The 24013-nt window shown below is 32.6% G+C and overlaps 3 protein-coding genes and 1 long non-coding RNA gene across 5 annotated transcripts; 3 read left to right on the top strand and 1 right to left on the bottom strand.

Moving 5' to 3' along the window:
• Positions 1-38: 38 nt before the first annotated feature.
• Positions 39-3588, top strand: LOC108343598 (uncharacterized). The gene is made up of 4 exons (XM_017581972.2): positions 39-340; positions 713-830; positions 953-1184; positions 3243-3588. The coding sequence occupies exons 1-4, from the start codon at positions 189-191 to the stop codon at positions 3269-3271; spliced, it is 531 nt and encodes a 176-aa protein (XP_017437461.1). The 5' UTR covers positions 39-188; the 3' UTR covers positions 3272-3588.
• Positions 3589-5603: 2015 nt separating this feature from the next.
• On the top strand, positions 5604-8594 carry LOC108342694 (uncharacterized). The gene is made up of 4 exons (XR_008249955.1): positions 5604-6908; positions 6990-7963; positions 8037-8228; positions 8304-8594. It is a non-coding gene; the product is annotated as an uncharacterized LOC108342694 (long non-coding RNA).
• Positions 8595-12157: 3563 nt separating this feature from the next.
• On the bottom strand, positions 12158-12643 carry LOC108341551 (protein MAINTENANCE OF MERISTEMS). The gene has a single exon (XM_017579222.1). It carries the CDS (start codon positions 12641-12643, stop codon positions 12158-12160), a length of 486 nt encoding a protein of 161 aa, XP_017434711.1.
• A 3403-nt stretch (positions 12644-16046) lies between these two features.
• LOC108342095 (bifunctional 3-dehydroquinate dehydratase/shikimate dehydrogenase, chloroplastic) lies at positions 16047-22401 on the top strand. 2 transcript variants are annotated; one of them, XM_017579799.2, is made up of 10 exons: positions 16047-16348; positions 16987-17092; positions 17350-17574; positions 18104-18453; positions 18653-18716; positions 19481-19589; positions 20169-20318; positions 20786-20934; positions 21577-21739; positions 22092-22401. In XM_017579799.2, exons 1-10 carry the CDS (start codon positions 16131-16133, stop codon positions 22133-22135), a joined length of 1578 nt encoding a protein of 525 aa, XP_017435288.1. In that variant the 5' UTR covers positions 16047-16130; the 3' UTR covers positions 22136-22401. The 2 variants fall into 2 exon arrangements, with proteins under 2 accessions (XP_017435288.1, XP_017435289.1); XM_017579800.2 differs by having other exon boundaries at positions 16049-16348; positions 18113-18453.
• Positions 22402-24013: the final 1612 nt, after the last annotated feature.

The raw sequence follows: 24013 nt of genomic DNA, 5'->3' as shown, positions 1-24013 counted from the left end.
AACAGAGTTAAGCCCATTCAAGTGCAGCAATTTCAATTCAGATGTGTTGGTTTGGATCGGGGTGAGGCAAGGGAGCAAAAGCGACGAGTAGGACTAATCAGATTCAGAGTGTATAGTGATTCTGATTCCTTCGTTTTCCATTGTTAGCGAGTGCGTGTTAGCGAGAGCGAGAGAGAGAGAGAGAGAAAATGGTTCGTGAAGTTTCAGAGAGTTGCGTTGATAGCTTATTGACGGAGATGGTGGCGTGTTACTGCAATCGATTCTACGCCAACAAGCCTGAACTCGCTGCACGCAGGATCGAGGCCATTGGATATCAGGTCGGTCACCAGCTTTCTGAAAGGTTGTTTCCAGTCCCTGATAACATCATCAAATTCCTATTATGTATGATCTTTGTACCTTCATTTGGATTTCAATTTCTATATTCTTTATGGAGATCTGTGCTGAATAACACCATTGTGCTACTGATTTTAGATAGTGTACGCAATTATACGAATAATCCCTAAAATCAAATTAAACTAAGTTTCTTAGATAATATCTAGGCTTATTGCATACCTGCTTGGTAAACCTTTGACATCACTGGATGGTGGTGATAATTTAGGGTAGGTTAACTTTGTATTGTTTTCGTATGTAATGTAATAATTCTTCGTTGTTGTTTTCTGGTGGAATTACTATGAATTTTGAGTGAATTTGTGAAAATGTGATTTGTTGGTAGGTATACCATGGAGCGGCCTCGGTTCACGGATCATCTGGAAGCAATCAAGTTCATCTGCAAGGATTTTTGGTCTGAGCTATTTAAGAAGCAGATAGATAACTTGAAGACGAACCATAGGGTGAGTTTGGAATTGAATCCTGTGGGAGTGTTTATTTATTATTATTATTATTATTATTATTATTATTATTATTATAATTATGTAGTTTTTGATTGAGATGGATGTATTTGGTTCTGTTGCAGGGTACATTTGTATTGCAAGATAATAAATTTCGCTGGCTTGCACGCATGTCAGTTGATCCATCCACTGATAATGCTGGTTCGGTTGAGGATAACAATTCACCTACAGCTGAAAACAAGGCGGCACATGCAATGAGCATGCATCTTTATTTCCCATGCGGGATCATTAGAGGAGCTCTTTCCAACTTGGGAATTCCTTGTGCAGTTTCTGCGGATATATCAAACCTTCCTGCATGTGTGTATTTCTTTTTCTCTTTTTTTCTCTAACACAGATCAGAGAAGTACTTTTAGGGATAGAGAAGAGTTCATTTTCATAATGAATGTTTTTTGGATGCACAAGTTATTTATCTTTCTTAGTTTGGTAAAGGTTATCCATAGTTTTCAATAGTGCGTAATCACGATGCCATATCGATTCAGTGTTGTGTTCTGGCATCTGGCTTCTATATTTTTCACGATGCCTTTTTGTTGCATCGTTTGATGTGTGCTTAGGGGGAAATCTCACAATTTTGATCCCTTTCATTCTGGCAAAGGATTTGAAAATTGAACCTTGTTTCATGTTCTGAATATGGAAATATGATCACTGCCTACTGTTTGGATAAAATCAATTCCATTCACTGCTATTTGCATAGTTTCCACCCAAGTCAGACCTTTTCCGACCCTGTCTTTGTTTTCTGACCAGTCCCTACTGTGTTCTCTGTGTAGACTGTTCTTTGCTCTTTCTTTTTTGTTTTGTTGACTGGGCTTTTGGATGATTATAGATCTTTTTATTATTATTAATGAATACGTTTTTAATTTTATGTAAACTTTTATATCTAAACATTTGTATTTGTAGCATATTGATATAGATTATTTAACTTATAAATAAAAGTTTAATTTAGTAGTCATTATTCTGCCATCCCATATAGCAATTTTGAGGTTGGAAATTCTACATGGGCTAGTTGGGATTGGTAACTGTGATTATCTAGCATTGTTGCAAAATAAATGTGACAAGATTTTGATCAGTTTGAAAGAAAAGTTTAAGTGGTTTCCAGTCTAGTTGATATTTAATGGCCTATAGTGAAGTTTAGGAGTGTGAGAGCATCCTTAATTTTTCAAGTATCTTGATCAAATCATGTTGGGTGAAGTTGTGCAAGTGTGTATGTATATTTGTTTTTTATTGCATCCTAATTTGTATGCTTTTACAACAATATGTCATATACAAACCTTTCATCATTGACTGATTAGCTGTAGAAAAACTTGCATTACAAATTTTTAAATTCATCTTTTAATTAAAGAATAACTTTTTCCTTCAAAACAGCTCAAACAAGGGGCCCTATATGTACTTGGTCTTACCCTCATAAGTGGGGACTTAAGAGGCTCATGAACTTGCTTCTTTGATTAGACATTGCTATTCTCTTAGTCACAAGACTATAGCTTTGCTGTGTGCCAACCAAGCCTGAATCTTTGTTTAACGTTTTAGTTTAATAAGGGCCTGATTGATGATAATCCTGTTGTTTACTTTCAAATTATTATGATCCGTACTTTTCAGATCTTTATGTTACGGAATAAAAGTACTGTATGGTGCTGATGATAAAGTGGAAATAGTGCTATTATTGCCTCAGTTTAAGAAGTTTAATTTTTGCATTGTTTATAGAAAAAATTATGTTAACCTTTATTTTTCTTAACCAGTGTTTGTTAATTTAGGACAAGTTAAACAAGATTGTTTGTCCCCGTACATGTAAAATGTAAACATTATCTAGCTGTGTGTTCATAAGCCCTGAATGTCACTGTTGCAGGTGTACGTATCTTAGTCTTAATGTGGGATAAATGATGCTTTCATTATCTTGTCTGCTTCTTTTGCTCCCTTTAATTATGGAAAACTATCAACATTGCACTCAGCATAACAAAAAAACTACGAGCATTGCAGTGCGTAAATTCCTTTATTTTGAGTCAACAATGCAGTTCTAATTTCTGTTTGTTTGAAATGTAAGTTGTGAACAGATGAACATTAATGGTTTGGAATAATGATACTTAAGGTGCTTAGAAAATAGTACATCCTTGTACCACGAGATAAAATGCATTTAGTCATGGGTAATAGTCGCTAGGAAGTTACACTTAACTATCAGTCTAATTAGAACCTGTATGTAACAATTATCTTCAATAAGGATAAGGATGCATTCTCGTTCTCATTCTTATTTCTCTCTAATTTTATCATCTATTGACCTCTACACTCAAATACAATTATGTTTGTATAAAATTTGTCTTCTCTGCATGAGTTGCTCTGATCAATCTCCTTTTCTACATCATTGAGCAGGTTCGTTTGTGGTCCGTATAAAAGCATGATGAGTTCATAGTTGTATTACTGGTGAGAGGGGAAGCATTAACACTGTTCAGACGTTGCTTTGATGTCTGCAAGCGCTTCTATCATGAAATGATCGACTGGGTAATGTTTCTTTACAGAATTGAACAATATCAAATGTTATCGACTTGGTTGCGTAGGAAGGGCTACTGAGATAGATTTGGTTCTTTCACATGCAAATTCTATAGAGTATGATAGTATCGAATTATTGTGCTGTGTGGAAAGACATGGAGAATTTCACCATTGTAACGTTGTTACTCTTGTATGGAATGGTTAACCTCATAATTTTAAAATTTGTATCAACTTTTTTTTGTTGCCAATTTAATTGAACATGACTTCTTTATGAGTCTATCTTAAATTGATTACGATATAAATGTTTGATTACGACGAATTTAATGTAAAATTTTGCCATATTCTATAGGATCCTATACCCACCTCCAAGAATTTGGATCTAACTGTTACGATGCTTACATGAAGATGGAGGAATGGTAAAGCATACTATTATCCATCCGATTTATCTACAATAACGAGTAAATCTACCAATTATAAAAATATAAATTTATCCATTTAATTTTATGGATAATTAATTTTCCACCTATTATTTTCCGAAGTTCACTAGACTCTCCTAATACTTAATCGAATACAATTAATTCAATTACTTTTTCGTAATTAAATATACATATTTCATAGTTTTATATACCATTTTATTGGATGGATTGAATCTTTATCCTTGAAGTAGTTATTAGTAGTTGAATTAGATTGAATCTTTTTGAAATAGATCAAATTGGTTGGAAATTTTAACAAATAAAAAGTTAATAATCTTTTATTCAGTTCATTTTAATTTGAAATATTGTTATCGATGTGAATACTAAATAGAGAGCATGGTAACGTTTTATTCCCAACTGACGTAGACAAAAATGATACACTGAAACACCGTCTGCTTTTATGTATATAATTTAATTTTAATAAAAAAATTTATTTTCTTTATAGTTTTCAGATAATAATAATTTTCACACAAAGAATGTTAAGCGTGTGTATTGGTAATTAAAACAACCGGCTAGAATTCTCTACAAAAACTATTTTTGAGGAATTGGGTTTTAAAAATGAGTTAATATTTTTGTTCTAAATAGAAGTATCTAAAGAGTGATTAAAAAAGTTAGGTATTTTGCTCATTTTATTTATTTATGCTCAAAACATATTAAAGATAAAACTCTGGATAGAATTGAGTTACATTTCATGTAACCTTTTAACCTATCCTATTATTGTCTACACCAATTAAAATAATTTGAATTAGATTAGGTTGGATATGTGTCATTTTTGAGTGGTGCTCCCTCCACCACCATCCCTTTTTCCCTCCATCACCACTCCTTACTCCTTTCACCACCCCATTCCTGTTTTACCCCTCTCTTTATTTTTCGATTCCTATTTTACCCTTAGTAAAATTTTAGGGTTAATATTTTTTAACCTCTATCCACTCCAATCCTCTACATGTATGCAACGGCAACTCTTCTTCCTCTTTATCGTTCGTCCCTTATTGTTTCATTGTGTTCTTCTTCCTCTTTTTCACGTTTCACTTCTTCCTCTCATTCTTTATTTGTGATAGAATTGTGGTGTGAGAGTGTGGTGGACTTTCAGTGTGCTTAGTGAGAGATTCAAGTGGTGGTGGAAGCAATTGATCAGTTGTGCCAAGATCGGTGTGTGGTAGTGGTGTGGTGGTGCTTAAAGGTGCAGGGTGAAGGTGCAGAAATTCGTCGTGAAGGTGCGTAATAAACCCTAAAAAAAATAAACGTATAATCTTTAAACGGATGTGAGCATCCGTCAACGGATGTCAACATCCGTTTAAGGGAAAACAGATGTCGATATCCGTTTTGCCTTAAACGGATGTTGACATCCGCTGACGGATGCTCACATCCGTTTAAAGATTACATGTTTATTTTTATTAGTTTATTTTTTTTATATTAATTTTGGAGATATTTTAATAATATAATTTATATGTTTTGATGTATTATTTTTGAATATATTTTTGATGTATTTTAATAATGTATTTTTGAAGATATTTATTGTTATTAGTTTATATTTATATTTTTTTGTATTTTGCACGTTATATATAATTAGTTTTTTGTTTTAATGTTTTTGTATAATATATATTTTTTATATATGATTTTTGTATTCTTTAACAATTTTATAATTATATAAAAAATTATTTATTAGTTTAATTATATAAAATATATAATTTTATTATATTAATATTTTTATATTTGTTTGATTAATTATTAATTATATGAATAAGACTTTTTATAATTTTATAGGTGATTATTGTTTAAAATGGATGAATATCTTCATATGGATTCTCAAGTTGGTTCTAGTTTGATATCTGATTTCTCTTCATTCATTAGCGAAGTTGGAGAGGGAGATTTGACAAATAAATTTACAATAAATGAAATATTTCGTTCACGGGAGCACTTAATTGATTGGGTAAGAGGGATGACTTATGATTTAGGATTTGTTGTGGTAATAGTAAGATCTAATATAGCTACTGGTGTACGGGAAAGAAAAACGTTCGTCATACTTGGATGTGAAAGAAGAGGGAAATATCAGAAATACAAAGCCGATGCGGTGCTTAGTGTATACGACACTCGTAAATGTGAGTGTCCGTTTAGATTAAAGGGTAAATCATGTTCAGACGGGGATGGATGAGTGTTGAAGGTGATGTGTGGACATCACAACCATGAGTTGGCTGAAACTTTAGTTGGGCATCCTTATGTTAGCAGGTTAAATATGAGTGAGTAGTCATTACTGGTTGATATGACAAAGAGTAAAGTTCACCTGCAAATATTTTATTAACCCTCAAACAAAATAATGATCGAAATGTCACAACGATTAAACAAATCTACAACGCAAGGCAAGCATATAAACGATCATTGAGAGGGTCCAGAACTGAACTACAACAACTTATGATGTTATTGGACCGAGAAAAGTACATTCATTGGAGTAGGTGTGCTAACGATTCAGAGGTTGTTACTGACCTGTTTTGGACACATCCTGATGCGGTGAAATTGTTAAACTCATTTAATGTTGTATTTTTGATGGATTTCACATATAAAACAAACAAATACAAACTTCTGTTGCTTGAGATTGTAGGCATGACGTCTACAGGGTTAAACTTCTCTGCAACATTTGCTTTCTTGTCTACTGAACGACAGAGTAATTTCACATGGGCTTTGGAAAAGCTGAAAGGTTTATTTTTAACATTTGAGGGTGGTCCTAAAGTCATTGTCATTGACCGAGACTTGACTTTGATGAATGCCATTGCAAATGTATTCCCTGAGTCATATCAGATGTTTGTCAGTTCCACATCCTTAAAAATGTTAAAGCTAAATGCAAAATGTTAGTTCATTCTACTGAGGTTTGGGATGTGTTGATGGATGCATGGGAAAATGTGATGGATTGTGCTGATGAGAGCTTGTTTGTTGAGTATGTGAATGGTCTTTAATACGCAAATAGTTCATGGCCTTTATCCTTTGAATATGTGAATCAGACTTGGATTATTCCGTACAGTACATACTTTGTAAAGTTCTGGACAAACAGAGTAATGCATTTAGGGAACACAACCACAAATAGGTATGTTGTAATATTATTTTATTTATTTGTTTTGTAGATAAATATTTATTTGCACTTGTTGATGGTTTTTTTTTATTTCAGGGTTGAGTCCGCTCATTGGAGTCTGAAGAAAGTTCTGGGCAATAGTATGGGTGATTTGTGTTCTTGTTGGGATAGTATTCATAACGTCGTTATCCTACAACACAACAAGATTAAGGCGTCATTTGAAAGAAGTTTGTTGCTCATGAGTGACCCTTTTAAAGGATACATATATAGAAAACTTATTGGGCGTGTCTCTCGATATGCATTGGATCTCATTGCTAAGGAATTGGAAAGAGTGCAGCAGATAGGAATTGGACTCATCAAAGTGTGGATGCGTATTGAGACGTACATTTGGTGTCTCCTGTGCATGTGAATTAGCACGATATGATGTTGGATTGATCCCTCTGGGTGAATTTCATATCATGTGGCGAAGATTGTATTTCTCAAATGTTGAATTAAATGAAATCAAGCCCGAGTTATCCATTAAAAATGAGTTGAAACAAGTAGAAGAACGATTCAATGAGGTTGACATTGGAGGTAAAGTCACCATCAAGTAGAAGTTACTTGACATTACTTGTCCTACATTGACATCAATGGTCCTTTCATTACATAAAGTCAAGACAAAGGGTGCTCAAAAAAGTAAAGTTCAACGAAGAGAAAGGTCTACTACGCGGGATCCATCATATTTTGAGTATGTCGATGCCTTTCATTCAACCATAGAATCTTCAATTGTGAAAAGTAAATTACAATCAAAGCCAAATGTAGTGAAGAAAAAGAGAGTTCCAATGATAGACTAGTTTCATTATATTACTCACTCCTTCATTGTGGACGTTGTTGATGTTGTGGTTGATGGTCACTGTGGATATAGATGCATTGTTGCGTTGTTGGGACTCAGAGAAGATTCATGGCCTGTTATCAGAAAGGATTTGTAAAAAGAACTCAGTCAATGGCGTGATGAATACTCAAGCCTAGTAGGAGAGTATGATAGACTAGAAGAACTAAGAAACTCTTTGTTGGTGCAGTCACAATAGACGGTAAGTGTTTCCTGTTTTATGTATTTTATTTATTATATTTATTTTATCTAACAACTTCTTTTATTCATAACAGGCTAACAGGAATAAGTGGATGACATTACCAAACATTGGTTATGCAATTGCTAACCGATATAATGTCATCTTAGTGTGTATGTCATCATCTCAAAATTATACTATCTTCCCACTACGTTCCACACCACCTTCTGATATAACTCAACATCGGTTAATTTGTATAGGACATGTTCATGGATGTCATTTCGTGCAGGTAATTATATTATTTTGTGATTTCATTTGAAAATTACTTATGACTCAATTAACTATTGTAATTTTATTATGGTAGGTTAAGTTACAAGAAGGTTGTCCTTTGCCCATGGTGAATATCATCTCCTCAACCCACTGTTATCTTGAGGCACGAGCGTGGTCATCTATTTATACTAGTAGGATGCAAGCATTTGCACAGTTGATGGGCGTAACGACATCTTATGTTGACTTGGGTCATTCGTGATATTTATGAAGATATGTAAAAATACACTATTACTTTTTGTTAAGGTGTAAATTCAATTTTAAGTTTTGTGAACCAATGATTTTGAAATCCAGGTAACTGACTGTGATGGAACATAATTAATACCATTATTACGAGCTCGATATAAACCCCGATAATATATGTTTAATTGTCGAAAACATTGGTTATGCTATCTAAATTTTATATTGAGGAAATACAAAAAAAATTAAGAAATGAAAATGTATAACTACATTAACAATGCTAAAATATTAAATGCATATTCATACAAATGTTAAAATTAAAAAGTACGGCTACATTAACAATGTAAAACATACAAAATGTAGTAATTTACTTAAGGCCAAATTGTGGAAAAGAAAATTATTTAACGAACACTTAAGGTAAACATTAGTGTATCCCAAATAACACATAATCTTGTGTGTCTAACTTGTTAAAAAAATGAAATACAAAGTCCTAACAATTAGACGTCAACCGTCTACCACGCACATGTCTTTGCCCTCTCCTAGTCGAGAATATTCGTCGATGCCCTCATTAGCAATCTGAAGCAGGTCCACCGACACCTGATGTGCAACAGTACCCTCAGTCACATGACGACACGATATCAACGATTGTAACATTCTCGCCATTCGCCTAAATCTAGCATGCGTTATATGTAACACCCTACTATTTTAAAGGGTATTACTGATAGTAAAGACTAAATTAATTTGATATCTCTTATAAACAATCAAACTTTATTTCATTTAATCCAAAGTACAATACCAAACTTACAAACTTTAAACAATATAGTCTTCACCATTGAAATTTCAACTTATAAGTTTTACACAACATAATCTTCCCAATACAAATTTATTCTTTTTACAAAAATCCCTGAAAGTTTTTCCCCGCATCTCTCTCATCTCTAAGCTTGTTCAACCGCATCTGCAACATTATCTAATCACATATAACATGAGTTATATGATCATAGTACAAACAAATAAGGGTAAGCCAACCTTATCATAAAATCATTAAACTTGTAATAAAAATATTATAATCATGTATTTCTGCAATTGATAAAATATCATTATTCCGATGTCATTAATTCATCATTATCAAAGTCATCTTTCCCATTTCCATAAATCTTACAAGTGTACCATGCTTACTCATGAAGCCTTATGGTCAGACCGCTCTCTGCCTGCTTCCTTAAGCCTCACTTATATACTATGTCTTACTTTCTGAAGCCTTATGGTCAGACCCCTCTCTGCCTGCTTCTATATAACTTACGAATCATATGTTTATGTCAAAGCCTTATGGTCAGACCACTTTCTGCCTGCTTTCATAAACCTCAGGTGTTACTTTGCTCATACCAAACTCTCATGGTATAACTCGAACATACTACTCCCGGTAGTAAACATCATTTCATAAGTAATGATTTCTCATATCCACTCCAACATTTCATAAAACCAACAATTCATACCCTCTTATCCACCTAACTCAATCATGTTCATTCTTTAATCAAGAATTCATAATAACCCGTTTTGGTATCAATAAATTAAACATATTACCATATATTATGCTTCATATTATAAACTCATTTTGCCCATAACGAGTATAACTCAACATATTTTCACCAAACAAAGATCATGGATCAACCAAAATATATCAACATATCGTAGGAACTACATATTAAAGTATGGGCTCAATGTAATAATAAATAAAATATATATGAAATTTTTACCATGATAATATTATGCATCTACAATCAACTTGTTTTATTTTATTTTCATCTTAGTAGAGATTTTTCTTTACTCCAATTGGTCACCGGAGAGGACCCAGATGTCTGAACGCATCAAACTCACCTTCGACGCCAGCACATATGACTAGTCACAACTGACTGGACCAGGCCAGGGCTGCTCTATGATCAGGGATGTGCCAACTCAGGTTTTTAAGGTTCTTCTATCCTACCAACAAAGGGAGGCCCTCAATAATTAATCAATTTATTTATTTAATTTATCTACCTTGTTGTCTTATGCTCTAAATCTAAAATGCCTAATTTTAATATTTTTACTTCCTCTCACAACAACCTCAAACAATATCTGTATATCTATTTAATACTCATATATAAGCAATTACAGAACCCTTACTCCAGACCTTCCAACAAGATCAATTTCAGCCAACAAACTCATTCAATAAATTCATCGCATCTCAACATGTACAATTTAACAGTTTCAGTTATAACACCCAATATAATAAAAGTCATAAAACAGTTTCGCAAGAGAACACCAGTTCAACATTCGTATATTTATAAATTCATACAAAAATAATTAGTTGCCCTTACCATCAAAATAATATTAATATAAAAATTCAGGGGAAACAAGAAGTTGAATCTGGCAGAGCCGGTTAGACAACTTCTCATCCTTCCACAAAGATGCAATAAAAAAATAGATAAGACAATAAAATTTCTGGGGAAACAAGAAGTTGAATCTGGCAGAGCCGGTTAGACAACTTCTAATCCATCCAAAAATACAATATAATTAAATAACACGAACATTAACATGTCTGGGGAAACAAGAAGTTGAATCTGGCAGAGCCGGTTAGACAACTTCTAATCCATCCAAAAATACAATATAATTAAATAACACGAACATTAACATGTCTGGGGAAACAAGAAGTTGAATCTGGCAGAGCCGGTTAGACAACTTCTAATCCTTCCAAAAATGCAATAAAATAAATAAGTAAAGCAATAAATAGTTTGGGGAAACAAGAAGTTGAATCTGGCAGAGCCGGTTAGACAACTTCTAATCCTTCCAAAATACAATAAAAATAAATAAGGAAATCAATAAAATGTTTGGGGAAACAAGAAATTGAATCTGGCAGAGCCGGTTAGACAATTTCTAATCCTTCCAAAATACAAAAATAAACAACTAATAACATACAAATGGCATAATATAATCAACATCACATTTTACAACTATCACACTTGGATATCAACACAAAAGCATACTCTCATTTAAATTCAAGATCATACAGAAACAAAATACTCCATATTCAAGATTTAAGATCAGACAAAAGCAAAATATAGCATATTCAAGACTCAAGATAATACAAAGGGAAATACTCAAAGTTAGCTCCCCTTACCTCTATTCCAGACTTAGTTTCCTCTTCTCAAACCGTTCTCCGGAAACTTCCAGAATTTCCCCTCTTCAACTAGAATTTACTCCAACTCTCTTCTCTCACAATTTCTCTAGAATTTTTGTGTAAATTTCCAGCCTCCCCCCCTTGGCTATTTATAGTAAAAAAATTTACTATTCATTTTTACTATTCATTTTTACTATTCATTTTTTTTATTCATTTTACTATTACAAAAATAATTTTTTATTTGCAAATTGGTGAATTCTGATCTCAAAGCTACGTGTAACACTTATCCTTTCCAAAAATAAATTTTTTTTTTACTATTCACTTTTTACTATTCACAATTTACTATTCACTAATTTTTTTTTATTTTTTTTATTATTTTTTTTCTAGTATCTAACAAATATTTTCAAGGATCTTACATTATAGTTATATCAAACAAATAAATAAACATGGTTAAGAAAATTTTATAACATAAGCAATGAAAAATAACATACCACGACGCCAGATGGTGAAGGTGGAGAGGATCTACGATGGGGTTGTGCCTCCTATAGGACATTTGGGCGCTATGTAGGCGCAAGAGCCAGTCTCGCGTGAGGTGGAGCAAGAATAATATAGGGATGTGAAGCCCTCCAAAACCATTGTATGTATCCATCGACACATTCAGAAGGGTATGGTGCCTGTCTCACATTCATAATAACGTGATTCATGAAGTGCAACCACGTATAATCAACAGTGACTACATCTGCATCTGCAACGGCAGTGGGTGGTCGTGGAATCTTCTGGTATAACCCAAATTGCCTCATCACACGCTCAGGTAAATGACGGGAAAGGGTGTCACCAATCTGAATCCATCCAGAATACATACAGATGTCGAAGAATGGACGAATGCCTCGATGTCCCTCATATGGATGCCATACAACTCCACTATATGTCAGGCCATCCAACTGCGACCGAATCTCTGCAAGAGTCGAACTCTGCCAAGGGCTCTGCCACCTAGCCGCACGTGGTGTGGTGTCATCATAAGAAGACACCAACCGCCTCCTTCCCATGCTAGGGAAATGCTCGTATATCCAACTCTAAAAATGCAACTATTCAATTAAATATCTTTCGTCTTTGAACATGGAAATAAGTACATCAAATAAATGTGAAGGGTATATGTCTGTACCTGAAACAAAGTTAGATATCCAGTCATCTACTTCGTGGAAGCCAGACTCGCATCCCCGATCTGGTCGTACAAATGGGCGAGTGCAGCAACACCCCAAGCATATCTGTCACACGCGTGTACATCTCTAAATAATAGTAGGTAAGACACGCATATAGAAGTGACACTTTTATTTGCAAAAATCGTGCATCCTACTAGATGCAACAAATATGCTCTGGCAGCATAGTCCCAATGTTGCGACTAACACCTCTGAACATATATCTCTCTGAGCCAGCTGAGTCTGACTTTCGGATCACGTGCATCCTCCATCTCAGCACCAGCTACGCCACCATCAACGCCGAACAGGTCTACAAGGGTTGTACGACCTCCTCAAACTCTAACTCCTCCAAATCATATAACTGTCCCAATACTGGGAGGTGAAGTAAAGTGAAGACATCGTCAAGAGTGATCGACATCTCCCCTACAGGGAGATGGAAAATACTCGTCTCAAAGTTCAATCTCTCTATGAAACCAAGCAACAAGTCCTTATCAACGTAATCATAGAAAATATCTATGAGAGGCATCAACGAGGAATTCAAGACAATGTGTTATTCCTTCGGCGCACGGTCCTAACTTATTAATTTTTTTACCATGGGAGATCAACTTCAGTATCTCCCCTCGATCCTACACAACAATATGTAATATCATTTGTATTCGAAAAAAACTTAATAATTAAAATTTAAGTTATGCACTCACCCGGTCCTGCGAAATACCATAAGCAACATGCTGAACATAGTACGTCAGCAATGAAGCATCACGTGGACCTCCAGGAAATCCACCGACATCCTCCTCCTGTATGTCAGGAACATCGACATGTTCCTCCTCTTCATTATCGTCGTTAGGGGCCTCAAATGCCTCCTCCTGAACAAGACCCTCATAGGCCTTATATGCCTCTCCTCAAACGCTCGGTCCTCGGCTATAGGGTCATCTGAATAGGAGTTGCACGTCTTCTCCGAGCCGAAGCTGTAGGTCATCTCCTACCTTCACCATGTGAAAAACTCTCTCCTCGAGAGCTTTCTCCACGAGAACTAAAAATGCACCTCTTGTTCTTACCATTTCTGACAAAAACATTTTTAATTAAATTAATAATTATTTCATTAAATTAATATTATTTTTCATTAATTTAATAATAATTATTTCATTAAATAAAATAATTTTAATTTAGATATAAATAAATAACAAATTATAAAAACACTAAATTTAAATACTCTATAAATTAATTAAAAATATAATAAATTAATAAACTAAAAAAAATAAAATAAAATAATTACGTAACAAATTAATTGAAAATAAAAAATTAAAATAAAATTAGTTGATAAAAATAACTAAAAACTAATAATAAACTAAAAACTAAAAAAATAAAAAATAAAAGATCATCCAAAGCTTGAACGAATATCATCATCCGTTTCAGGGCCAAACGGATATGCGACATCCATTCAGGGCCTGTTATCTTCTTCCTCCGAACACATGCACACACAAAGAAAACAAAAAACACAGACAAAACACGAACCACCACAGCATCCACAACAAAGACAACATATTCAATATATTTACGAAAAAAAAATTAAAAATATCATGTGAAGCAAGAAACGAAACGAAGATCCTAACCTCTCGTAGACCCAAGATGCGAAGCACCATTGACCACCGCACACACCGCCTCACCGCCGCACCACTGCACCTCCGAAGCAAGAAAATGAGACTTGAAGAGTTGGGGGTGGGGCTGCGTAAACGGATATGAAGGAGAGAAAGAAGAGATGAGAGATGAGAAGAACGAAATGTAGTGGAGTTGGGGGGTGATGAAAAGAGAGAAAGAAGGGGAGTTGAGAGGTCGGCTAAGTGAAAAGTGAAAATGGATAGAAAGATAGGGTTTGAGTTTAAAGTAAATAAATAAGGTTAAAAGTAAAAAATGTTATTTTTATAATTAAAATTTTTTTGCAAAATGTTAGGGAGGTGGAGGGAGAAGTGGTGGTGATGAAAGGAGCAACACCCGTCATTTTTTAATCAAATGCAAATTAAACCCACTTGATTAATTGTAAATTAGGTTTGATTTGGATAACATACTAAGAAATTAAAAATTAATATAAATTTAAAAAACTACTTTTATTTTTCTTTTGCACTTTGATATAGTTTACAATATTTATATAGTATTTGTATATATATTAAATAATTAATCTAAATAAATCAAATCAAAACTTAAATTAAAAGAAGAAGAAAAAAGTGGAGATAAGAAGACGTAAATAACGTTTAGGCAAAGACATTAAAGCAAGAAGAATAAACATCGTATATATGTTGTCGTTTTCCATTGGTATCTTTTATAAGACCCACATATATATAATAAATAGAAATTAATAATATATAAATAGATGAGTTGGGTTGAATTTATACATCAAAACACAATACCTAGTTAAATGAGTAATGAGTTTGTCTACCTAAAATATCTACAGTTTTTAAAGGGACTTTTAGAAAAAAACTGAGATAATGTCTTATTATATTATATTGCATACAAGTCTCAGTATCAAATTTTTTTAAACAACTTATATATATATTTATAACATTTGTTTCAAACCTTATTATTAAAAATCATACCTTATTTGGATTAGTAATATAAAAATGTCATTAACATTTCTTCGTAACTGTGTGAACAATTAGCAACTCTCCTTTAAATATACACTTAACTAGTATTGTCAAGACGCGTTGAAACCATGAGTAAACTTGATTTACCACAAATTCGAATTAGATTGAATTGAAAAAATTTTGAAATTTCCGCTCACCAATCCACACAAGAGAATATTCGACCTTTTGCACGAGAATTTATAGTTTGTGAAACTTTTAATTGTGAGTGCCTAATTTCTTATCATTGGAGTTGGGTTTAGATAACCCACTATCTTACTTTAGGCTTGTGTTTATTTTATTAGAATTAATCTAACAAAACCCACTCTTGTTTGTCTGGATTAGAGTAGTAATAGTATTATTTAATCATGTTCTGGTTTAAAACCTGTGGACTTGTATAAAATTGAAGAAAAATGTTAATTTGACACATAATTTTTTTAGATTCATTTAATATTATTTTTTTTTTACTTTTTACCATTTTTTTTCTTAAAAAAATACAAAAAATTATTTTTTATGATTATTTTATTTTTGTATTATTTGTCATGTAAAAATACGTAAACATATCATTACTCATCAAACCTAATAAAGTTGAATGAGTTTTAAAATCATTACTTTTATCATATTGGTGGGTACCCCGTCAGCTTTTGATAACTATCAGAGACCTTTGCTTCTCTTAACAATTAATCTGCTGTGTGGTTTTTGAACTGTTTCAGAAATCAAAAGAAATGGGTAGTGCTAACCAGGTGTTGAACATTTGTGCTCCAATGACACATGAACAACAATCTGTATCTGTTGAGCAGATCGTGAATAACATGAAACATGCAAAGGCAGAAGGTGCTGATACAGTAGAGATTAGGCTGGACTGCATCACCAGCTTTCACCCTCTCCTTCACCTCAAAATCATCCTTCAAAATAAGCCACTACCCGTGCTTATTGCTAACAGGTAATTCATCTCAACTCTCTTATTATGTTTGTTTTGTTGGAATATAAGGAGTCTAATTCACATATGTAGTAGAAATAAACAAGAAAATCTATAAATTTATTAAGGTTTTGAGTTTGAGACGATGTTGATACTTTATGTCAGCTTGAGTGATGTTTTATCAGTAGTGTATTTTCTTGGTGCATCTTTTGTAATATAGTCATTATTGTTTTCTCTTTTTCTGTTTTCCAAATATGAAGCCAGTGAAATAATATATCAAACAAACAATAAATATTTGGACAACAAGTGGAATAATAGCACAACAAACAAGAAATCTTGCTAGAATAAACTCTAATTCATGTTAAGAATTGACTTTAAGACTAATTCAATTTTATAAAATCGGCTTAAAGATAGATTTACACCCATCTTTGCAGTGCTTAAAGTGATAGTCCAAAATTTAAATTTTAGACTACTGATTAAGTTGAAACAGTATCAGTTTCATGTTTAAAATTCAAACTTGAGACAACTGATTAAGTGGGAACAGTCTCTCGCTAGATCATTTATTTTCATCGCCTCCTTTTTAACTTTACCACAAACTTATCCTGCTATTGTATCTTACTCCCTTTGCATTCAATGTGTTTGTTCTATTTACTTGTTTAAAGGAAAAAATGGGATGATAGTTTATCCAAAGGCGATGACAGCATGCTACTGGAAGCATTGCAATTAGCTCTGGAATTGGGGGCTGATTTCATAGAGGTTGAGCTGAAGGTATCACTTATAAATTTTTCTTACAATATCTCATTAATGCAATTCTAATTTTCATCCATATAATCGCAGTTATGTATTTATATGTTTGAAGAACTTTCATACATTTGTAAAAATATATATATCACCTATTGCATGATGTTATTTTTGAAATAAGCTTATCACATGCATTTGCTTATCATAAACAGCCACTGAATTATGCACTCTTAGAGAGTGAAATCCCACTTGGGTGCTTATCATTACACTGTATGGTTGTTCAGGATGCTTCTTGTCTTCCTACATTGCTGGAACATAAGAGAAATCATAACAGTCATGGAAAAATAATTGTTTCTTGCTATGTGGATGACATCACCCCTCCGCAAGAAGAACTCCTTCAACTTGTTGCACGAATGCAAGCAACTGGATCAGATATCATCAAACTTGTTACACATGCAGCTGATATAACAGAGCTTACAAGAATATTTAGCTTGTTTCCTCATTGTCAGGCATGGATTTTTCTCGTTTTTTTTAAGCTTACGGTTTAGAGGTGGAATTTAAGTCTAATAACGGATAGAATAATATGCTCAACAAACAACAAAATATCGTTAGGATATGCTCTAACCATAACTCTGATGTCATGTTAAAAGGTGGACTTTAAGCCTAACTTAACCTCACAAAACCGGCTTGTAAGATGAGGTTTGCACCCACTTATATACTCTAAGGCCTTATCTCTAGTCGATATGGAACTTCCAACACTTACATCTCTTCAATGACAGTATTTCCAATATAAATTGTACTAAAGAAATAGTAATTTTGGCACTAGACAGAGCCAGTAGGAGAAATCTTGTTCTCTTGGTTTCGTTCAGTGTGGAATAAAAATGACTTTTGTGAAGAAGGTGTTTCTAATGTAAAAAGATGGAAATCTGACAACCTGTTCTCTCTTCTGTTCTGATCTTTTCAATATTTTTGTGTCGTAGTAAAATTAATTTTCTCATTATTTGTTTCTACTTTATAATGTTTGCCTGCTCTGGTTAGAATCTGCAGGTACCATTGATTGCTTACTCTTGTGGAGAAAGAGGACTTATAAGCCAACTTCTATGTCCAAAATTTGGTGGGTTCTTTGTGTATGGATCATTGGCAGGAAATCCAATCCTTGGTATCCCTTCTCTTGACAGTCTCAAGGAAGCCTATAAATTGGAGGATGTCAATGAAGATACTAAAGTTTTTGGGCTCATCTCAAAACCAGTTAGCCACAGCAAAGGCCCTATATTGCATAATCCTTCCTTCAGACATGTAAACTACAATGGAATCTATGTCCCCATGTTTGTTGACGATCTTAAAGAGTTCTTTAGCACCTATTCAAGCCCTGATTTTTCTGGTTTTAGGTATGTCATATGTTGCTATGCATCCACTTACAAGTTGGAATCATATATTTCACTTTGAGATCCTCATCCTGACTTGATACTGTTTGAAGTTGCAGTTAGCATGAATGAATTTGTTTAATAGTTTTGTTATCACTTCAACCATTTAAGGATTTGTATTTACTTCTTATTTGGAAAATTCTCATTGACTTTTGTATTGCAGTGTTGGGATTCCATATAAGGAAGAAGTTCTAAGGTTTTGCGATGAAGTCCATCCGCTTGCTCAGGTTGGCTTAGTCTTCCATTCAAGTGTTCCACAATAGATGTCTTTTTCCAACATCATGGTTGAACATGAATTTCCATAGTAGTTCTTCCCTATGTTAAGATATAAATATTGAAAATTTTACATCGACTAAAGATAAAACTAAATTACAATATATAAGTGAATGTAAACATCATCTTACAAGATTGTTTTATAAGATTGAATTAGATTTAAAGGTTATTTTTTCACATGATATCAAAATCATGCTAGCGTAGCGCCTATCCTAGTTTTGTTATTTGTTGGGACAGATATCTAGTCTTATATGAGAGCTGACATTACCTTCAATACAAAACCTTAAAGTTCGTTCATTTGTACTAAATATGGGACTTTCAATGGTTGCAGTCTCAAAAGCTCATTAAACAATTTAAGCTAGTTTTATAACGTCAACACAAAATTTGGTAAATAGAACCATGTACTATTTCCAGTAACTTGATTCCGTGACCATATGTTTGGGTGGTCCATATAAATATAATTGAAGTATGTCTTTCCATGCATTAACTGAGCGTTTTTATGTATTTTTCTTTTAGAGTTGAAAACTGATAATTTGAAATGACACTGATGTTATTCTGAAAGATTAGTCTGTCTAAATTAGTTCAATGAAAATTAACTTAGTAAGGTAAGCTATCAGTTGAAATTAATGGTGCTCTTTTAAACTGGACTTATGATGCAGCTATTCTTCCATAATGAATTTTTATTAATGCATAATCAATTCGTTTCATGTTCAACCAGTCTATAGGAGCTGTTAATACCATCATAAGGAGACCAGGAGATGGGGAGCTTGTTGGTTACAATACAGATTGTGAGGCTGCAATTACTGCAATTGAGGATGCACTCATTGGTAATTCTTCCGCACTGTTATGCTTAGTTTAGTTTCCTTGACCTTGCCAAAAGATATAATTGTAAGAACTATTAAGTTTATAGGAAGGAAGTTCATTGAAGAGATACAACATCAATGAAATTTGAACTTAATCATATAAGGAATTGACACTATTCTCTATCCAAAACCTTAAGACTTTGGATAGAAAGCGATGTCAATATCTTATGTAGTTAGGTTCAAATCTGGTTGATGTTGTATCTTCTCAGTGAACCTCCTCCTTTATAAATCTAACATAGACTACATGAATGTCTTAAAAGCGAAAAATAAAATCCTTTATCATTTAACAAATGAGATTTAAAACAACATCAAGGACCAATTTTCTTAAAAGCTTGAATTGTTGGGTGCCTAAAATTTTTTTTACATGTTATTTGATTAGAGAATTTTTTTAACTAGAACATAAATATCTTGATCTAAGTTTTGTAATCTTTTTCAATTTGTTATCTAACTCAATTCCTTCTTCCGGTGGGCAATATCAAATTACAATTTGTGTAATTTTTACTAATACTGTTTTACTGATTCCCCTAAATAAAAATTTGTCAGAGCATGGTTGCAATGATGGTGGAGCATCTTTAGGTTCAGCCCTTGCTGGTCGATTGTTTGTGGTAGTTGGTGCGGGAGGTGCAGGGAAAGCACTTGCATTTGGTGCTAAAAGCAGAGGAGCTCGTCTAGTAATATTTGACATTGATTTTGGTATAAAAATAAGGGATATATTCTCTATAATAAATTTAATTTTCCTTTTATTCTTTCTCATCTTTTGAGCTATATGAACTATGATCTTTGTAGGCAATCACACATTTTCAGGCCTACATATATGAATACTAAAAAAAATATTATTATTCAACATGCAAAATTTTCTTATACAATTTTTCTAACAAGAGTACACAACTTATCATTTTTATTAGTTTTCTATTTTTCTTTTCTTCATGTAGAACTTTAGTAAATACCCACTAGAAAACTAATCTTTATTAACATCTATCTTATACCAAATTTCAATACAGTAAACTGTTTCTCCTCTGCCCTGTAGTTTATGTTTTGTTAAGGGCATTTATTATGTTAGTTTGTATGTTGACTGTTATTTCTGTATCTCTATTGCACATTGTTATTATCATTTTTGCATTGACAAATGTTTCTGTTATTCTCGATTTTTGTTTAAAAAGACAGAGCAAAATCTCTTGCCTGTGCTGTATCTGGTGAGGCTCAGCTTTACAAAGAGTTGGTGAACTTTGAGCCAGAGAAAGGGGCAATTCTTGCAAATGCAACACCTATAGGAATGCATCCAAATACTGACAGAATTCCGGTGGCAGAGGTTCTACACTCTTTATTCAAATAAATTACCACAAAAAACATAGATACAATTTCTTAATGTTTTTATCTAAGATTGAAATATTATCTGAAGGGATCTAAAATATGTCATACTAATGCATTATAGTAATCTAAACTTACTATGTCAGGTTTTCACGAATGTTATACTAAGCTGAATTTACAATGACAGGTTTTCAAGAATATGTTATAGTAAGTTAGAATAACTACAACGGTTACTTATTTATTGATCATACTAAATCTTATTATTATTGATCATACTAAATCTTGTTATGACAGGTTTTCACGATGTGATAAAAAACAATTTTTCTATGACTCTTGCACAATAACATTAAAATATTGTTGAAAGTCCTACGTCAACTAAAGATAAGGCTAATCTAAACTATATAAGTGAGTGCAAACCTCATCTTAAAAGCTAGTTTTGTGGAGTTGAATTAGGTTTAAAGTTTATTTCTTAATATGATATCATAGTTATGGTTAGAACCTATATTTGATGGTAATTAATCTCCTTTAACAAAAGTTTTCATTATATTTATAAAAGTGAAACTTTATTTTTAATTAAAGAAATGTACCACATGCACACTTAGTTTTGTCATTAAAAATTATTGGTGCTGTCCTCTTCTTGCAGTCAACTTTGGAACATTACTTGTTAGTCTTTGATGCTGTATATACACCGAGAAGAACAAGATTATTGAAGGAAGCCGATGCTGCAGGAGCAACAACTGTGGGTGGAGTAGAAATGTTCCTACGGCAGGCTATTGGTCAGTTTAATCTTTTCACGGGCTTAGAAGGTACAACATTCTTTTTCTTTTCATGGATGTTATCTGCATCATCAAACGTTTTTTTATTTGTTAACTATAAAAAAAGTAAAGTTTCTCGTCACCAAGCTATATAACTTTTACATGTTATTTGTTGAAAAATATATTATGCATAACTTTTGTAAAATATAAGATTAAATACTTTATAATTTATTTTAAGAATGAAAAACAATTTTTTATAATAATTTAGACCCGGAAAATATATTTAACTTAAAAAATGACATTGTTGATTACCTTGCAGCAATTCAATTAGGTGCATTAGTTCAGTTTAATGTATGAATCTGGTGTAAAGTTCATTACGTGATCTTATTTTTTTTGTATGCAGCTCCTAAAGAATTTATGCGAGAAATTGTTTTATCCAAGTTTTGAAGATGTTTCTTCAACAAAATGCTCCTACGACTTGGTGGAGGCTTATCATTTCTCTAAGAACTAGAACGTTCCCTCGTGTTTTTTTCTTCATAAAAAAACATTTTTTTTCTAAGAAAAGTATACAGAAAACTTCTTATACCACTCTTGAGTCTATTAAGGATAGAAACACATATATCAGTCCAACCATATAAAAGATTAACATCACTCTCTACTTAAAACAATGAATTAATAAGTTTTTCATCTTTATATAATGTTTTACTTTCTAATTTCTATCCAATGTGGGACTTAGACTCACATATGGATTTCCAGCACCTTCTGCATCTGGGCAGTACATCCCTTTCATACAAGTCTTGTTTTATTTTCTCAAAAACATCTTCAAAGTATGAGATTATTTATGTTATTAATGAATTTAACTATTTTTTATTAATTTTATGCATAATGAAATCAATCACACTAATTCACAAACATGAATTTATCCATACTTGAAAGTTATATTTTAGTCAATTACCTGGTTTTAGTTTGAAAGTAGTGTCAATCTTATGTGTGAGTTAGACTTAATTGGTGTTATATTTTCTCAGGAAACTCCTTCTCTAAATACTCATCTTTCTTATACTTTATAAAAGTCCTGTAAAACATCATTATCAACAAACGACAAGTGGAAGTTATATTTTAGTTCATGGTTTAAAAAAAATTGTTGAAAGTGGTATCAATCTTTTATATAAGTTAGACTCAGTTGATATTATATTTTTCCACTAAACTCTCTTTTTAACAACTCAGATTTTATATTTTATCAAAGATGTATAAAATATAATTTTCAACAAATGACATGTGAAAGTTATTGTTAGTCTTACTAACTATCACGGTAAATTCATAATTATTGTTAATCCTATCATTACTATTATTATCATGACCATTATCATTGTCATCATAATATGTTATTATATGATTTTATTATTGGATAAAAATAATGTTTATTTAAATTTTATTTTATTATTTTATTTTATTTTTATCATCAAACGAATTTTAAAGTGTTTTCTTCATGTCAATTAATAAGAAAGAAGAAAAATATGAAGATTAAATAATATTTGTAAAATTTTATAAACAATGAACGCAATGATGTTCGGTTCAATTATTTAACCGTAATATTAATTAATAGTTATAATTGAAAATATATTTTAAAGATCCAATCTAAATATAATATGCAACAAGTTTATAATTTATATATGCTTTAATATAGACTATATTTAATTTTTTTTTCAATTCAATTTAAATTGGATTAAATCTAAATTAAATTTTATTTGTCAATTAAATTAAATTTAAAGAAAACAATATAATAAAACTGACTATTAAATTTAATAGACATGGATTAAAACAACTTGATTACGAATGAGTTTAGGTTGACTTGGGTTGCTCTAGGCCTTAATCAACTTGATTTAACTTGACTCAGCTCGACTTTTGTCTCGAACTAACTCAATTTAATTTTGGTTCGAGTCGAATCGACTAAATCTGAGCTTGAGCTAGTTCAGCTTAATTTTAAGCCAAACCAACTCATGTCAACCTAGGTTCAGCTCACTTGACTTAACTTGGATCTAGATCACCACAACTCAATCTCGACCAAGATAACTTAAGTCAACTTGGACTCAGACTAACTCGACTTGACTTAGATCAAACAGAGTCATCCTGAATCCAAGTCGAGTAGAGTTGGTATAGGTCAAGAATCGAGCTGAGTCAACACAAGAGTCGAGTTAAGTCAGCTCAAGTCAAAGGGATGAAGGGTTGATTCGAGTTTGTTGGGGCTCAAGGTCACCTCGAGTCTGCCAACACCAGAAGCCAAGTAAAGTCGGTAAGTGTTAAATGTTGAACTGAGTCGAGTAGACT

Source organism: Vigna angularis, chromosome 6 (assembly GCF_016808095.1).
Source record: "Vigna angularis cultivar LongXiaoDou No.4 chromosome 6, ASM1680809v1, whole genome shotgun sequence".
In the NCBI taxonomy this organism is placed as follows: Eukaryota; Viridiplantae; Streptophyta; class Magnoliopsida; order Fabales; family Fabaceae; genus Vigna; species Vigna angularis.
Note: the sequence above shows the minus strand (reverse complement) of the source record. Positions and strands in the feature narration are given on the sequence as shown.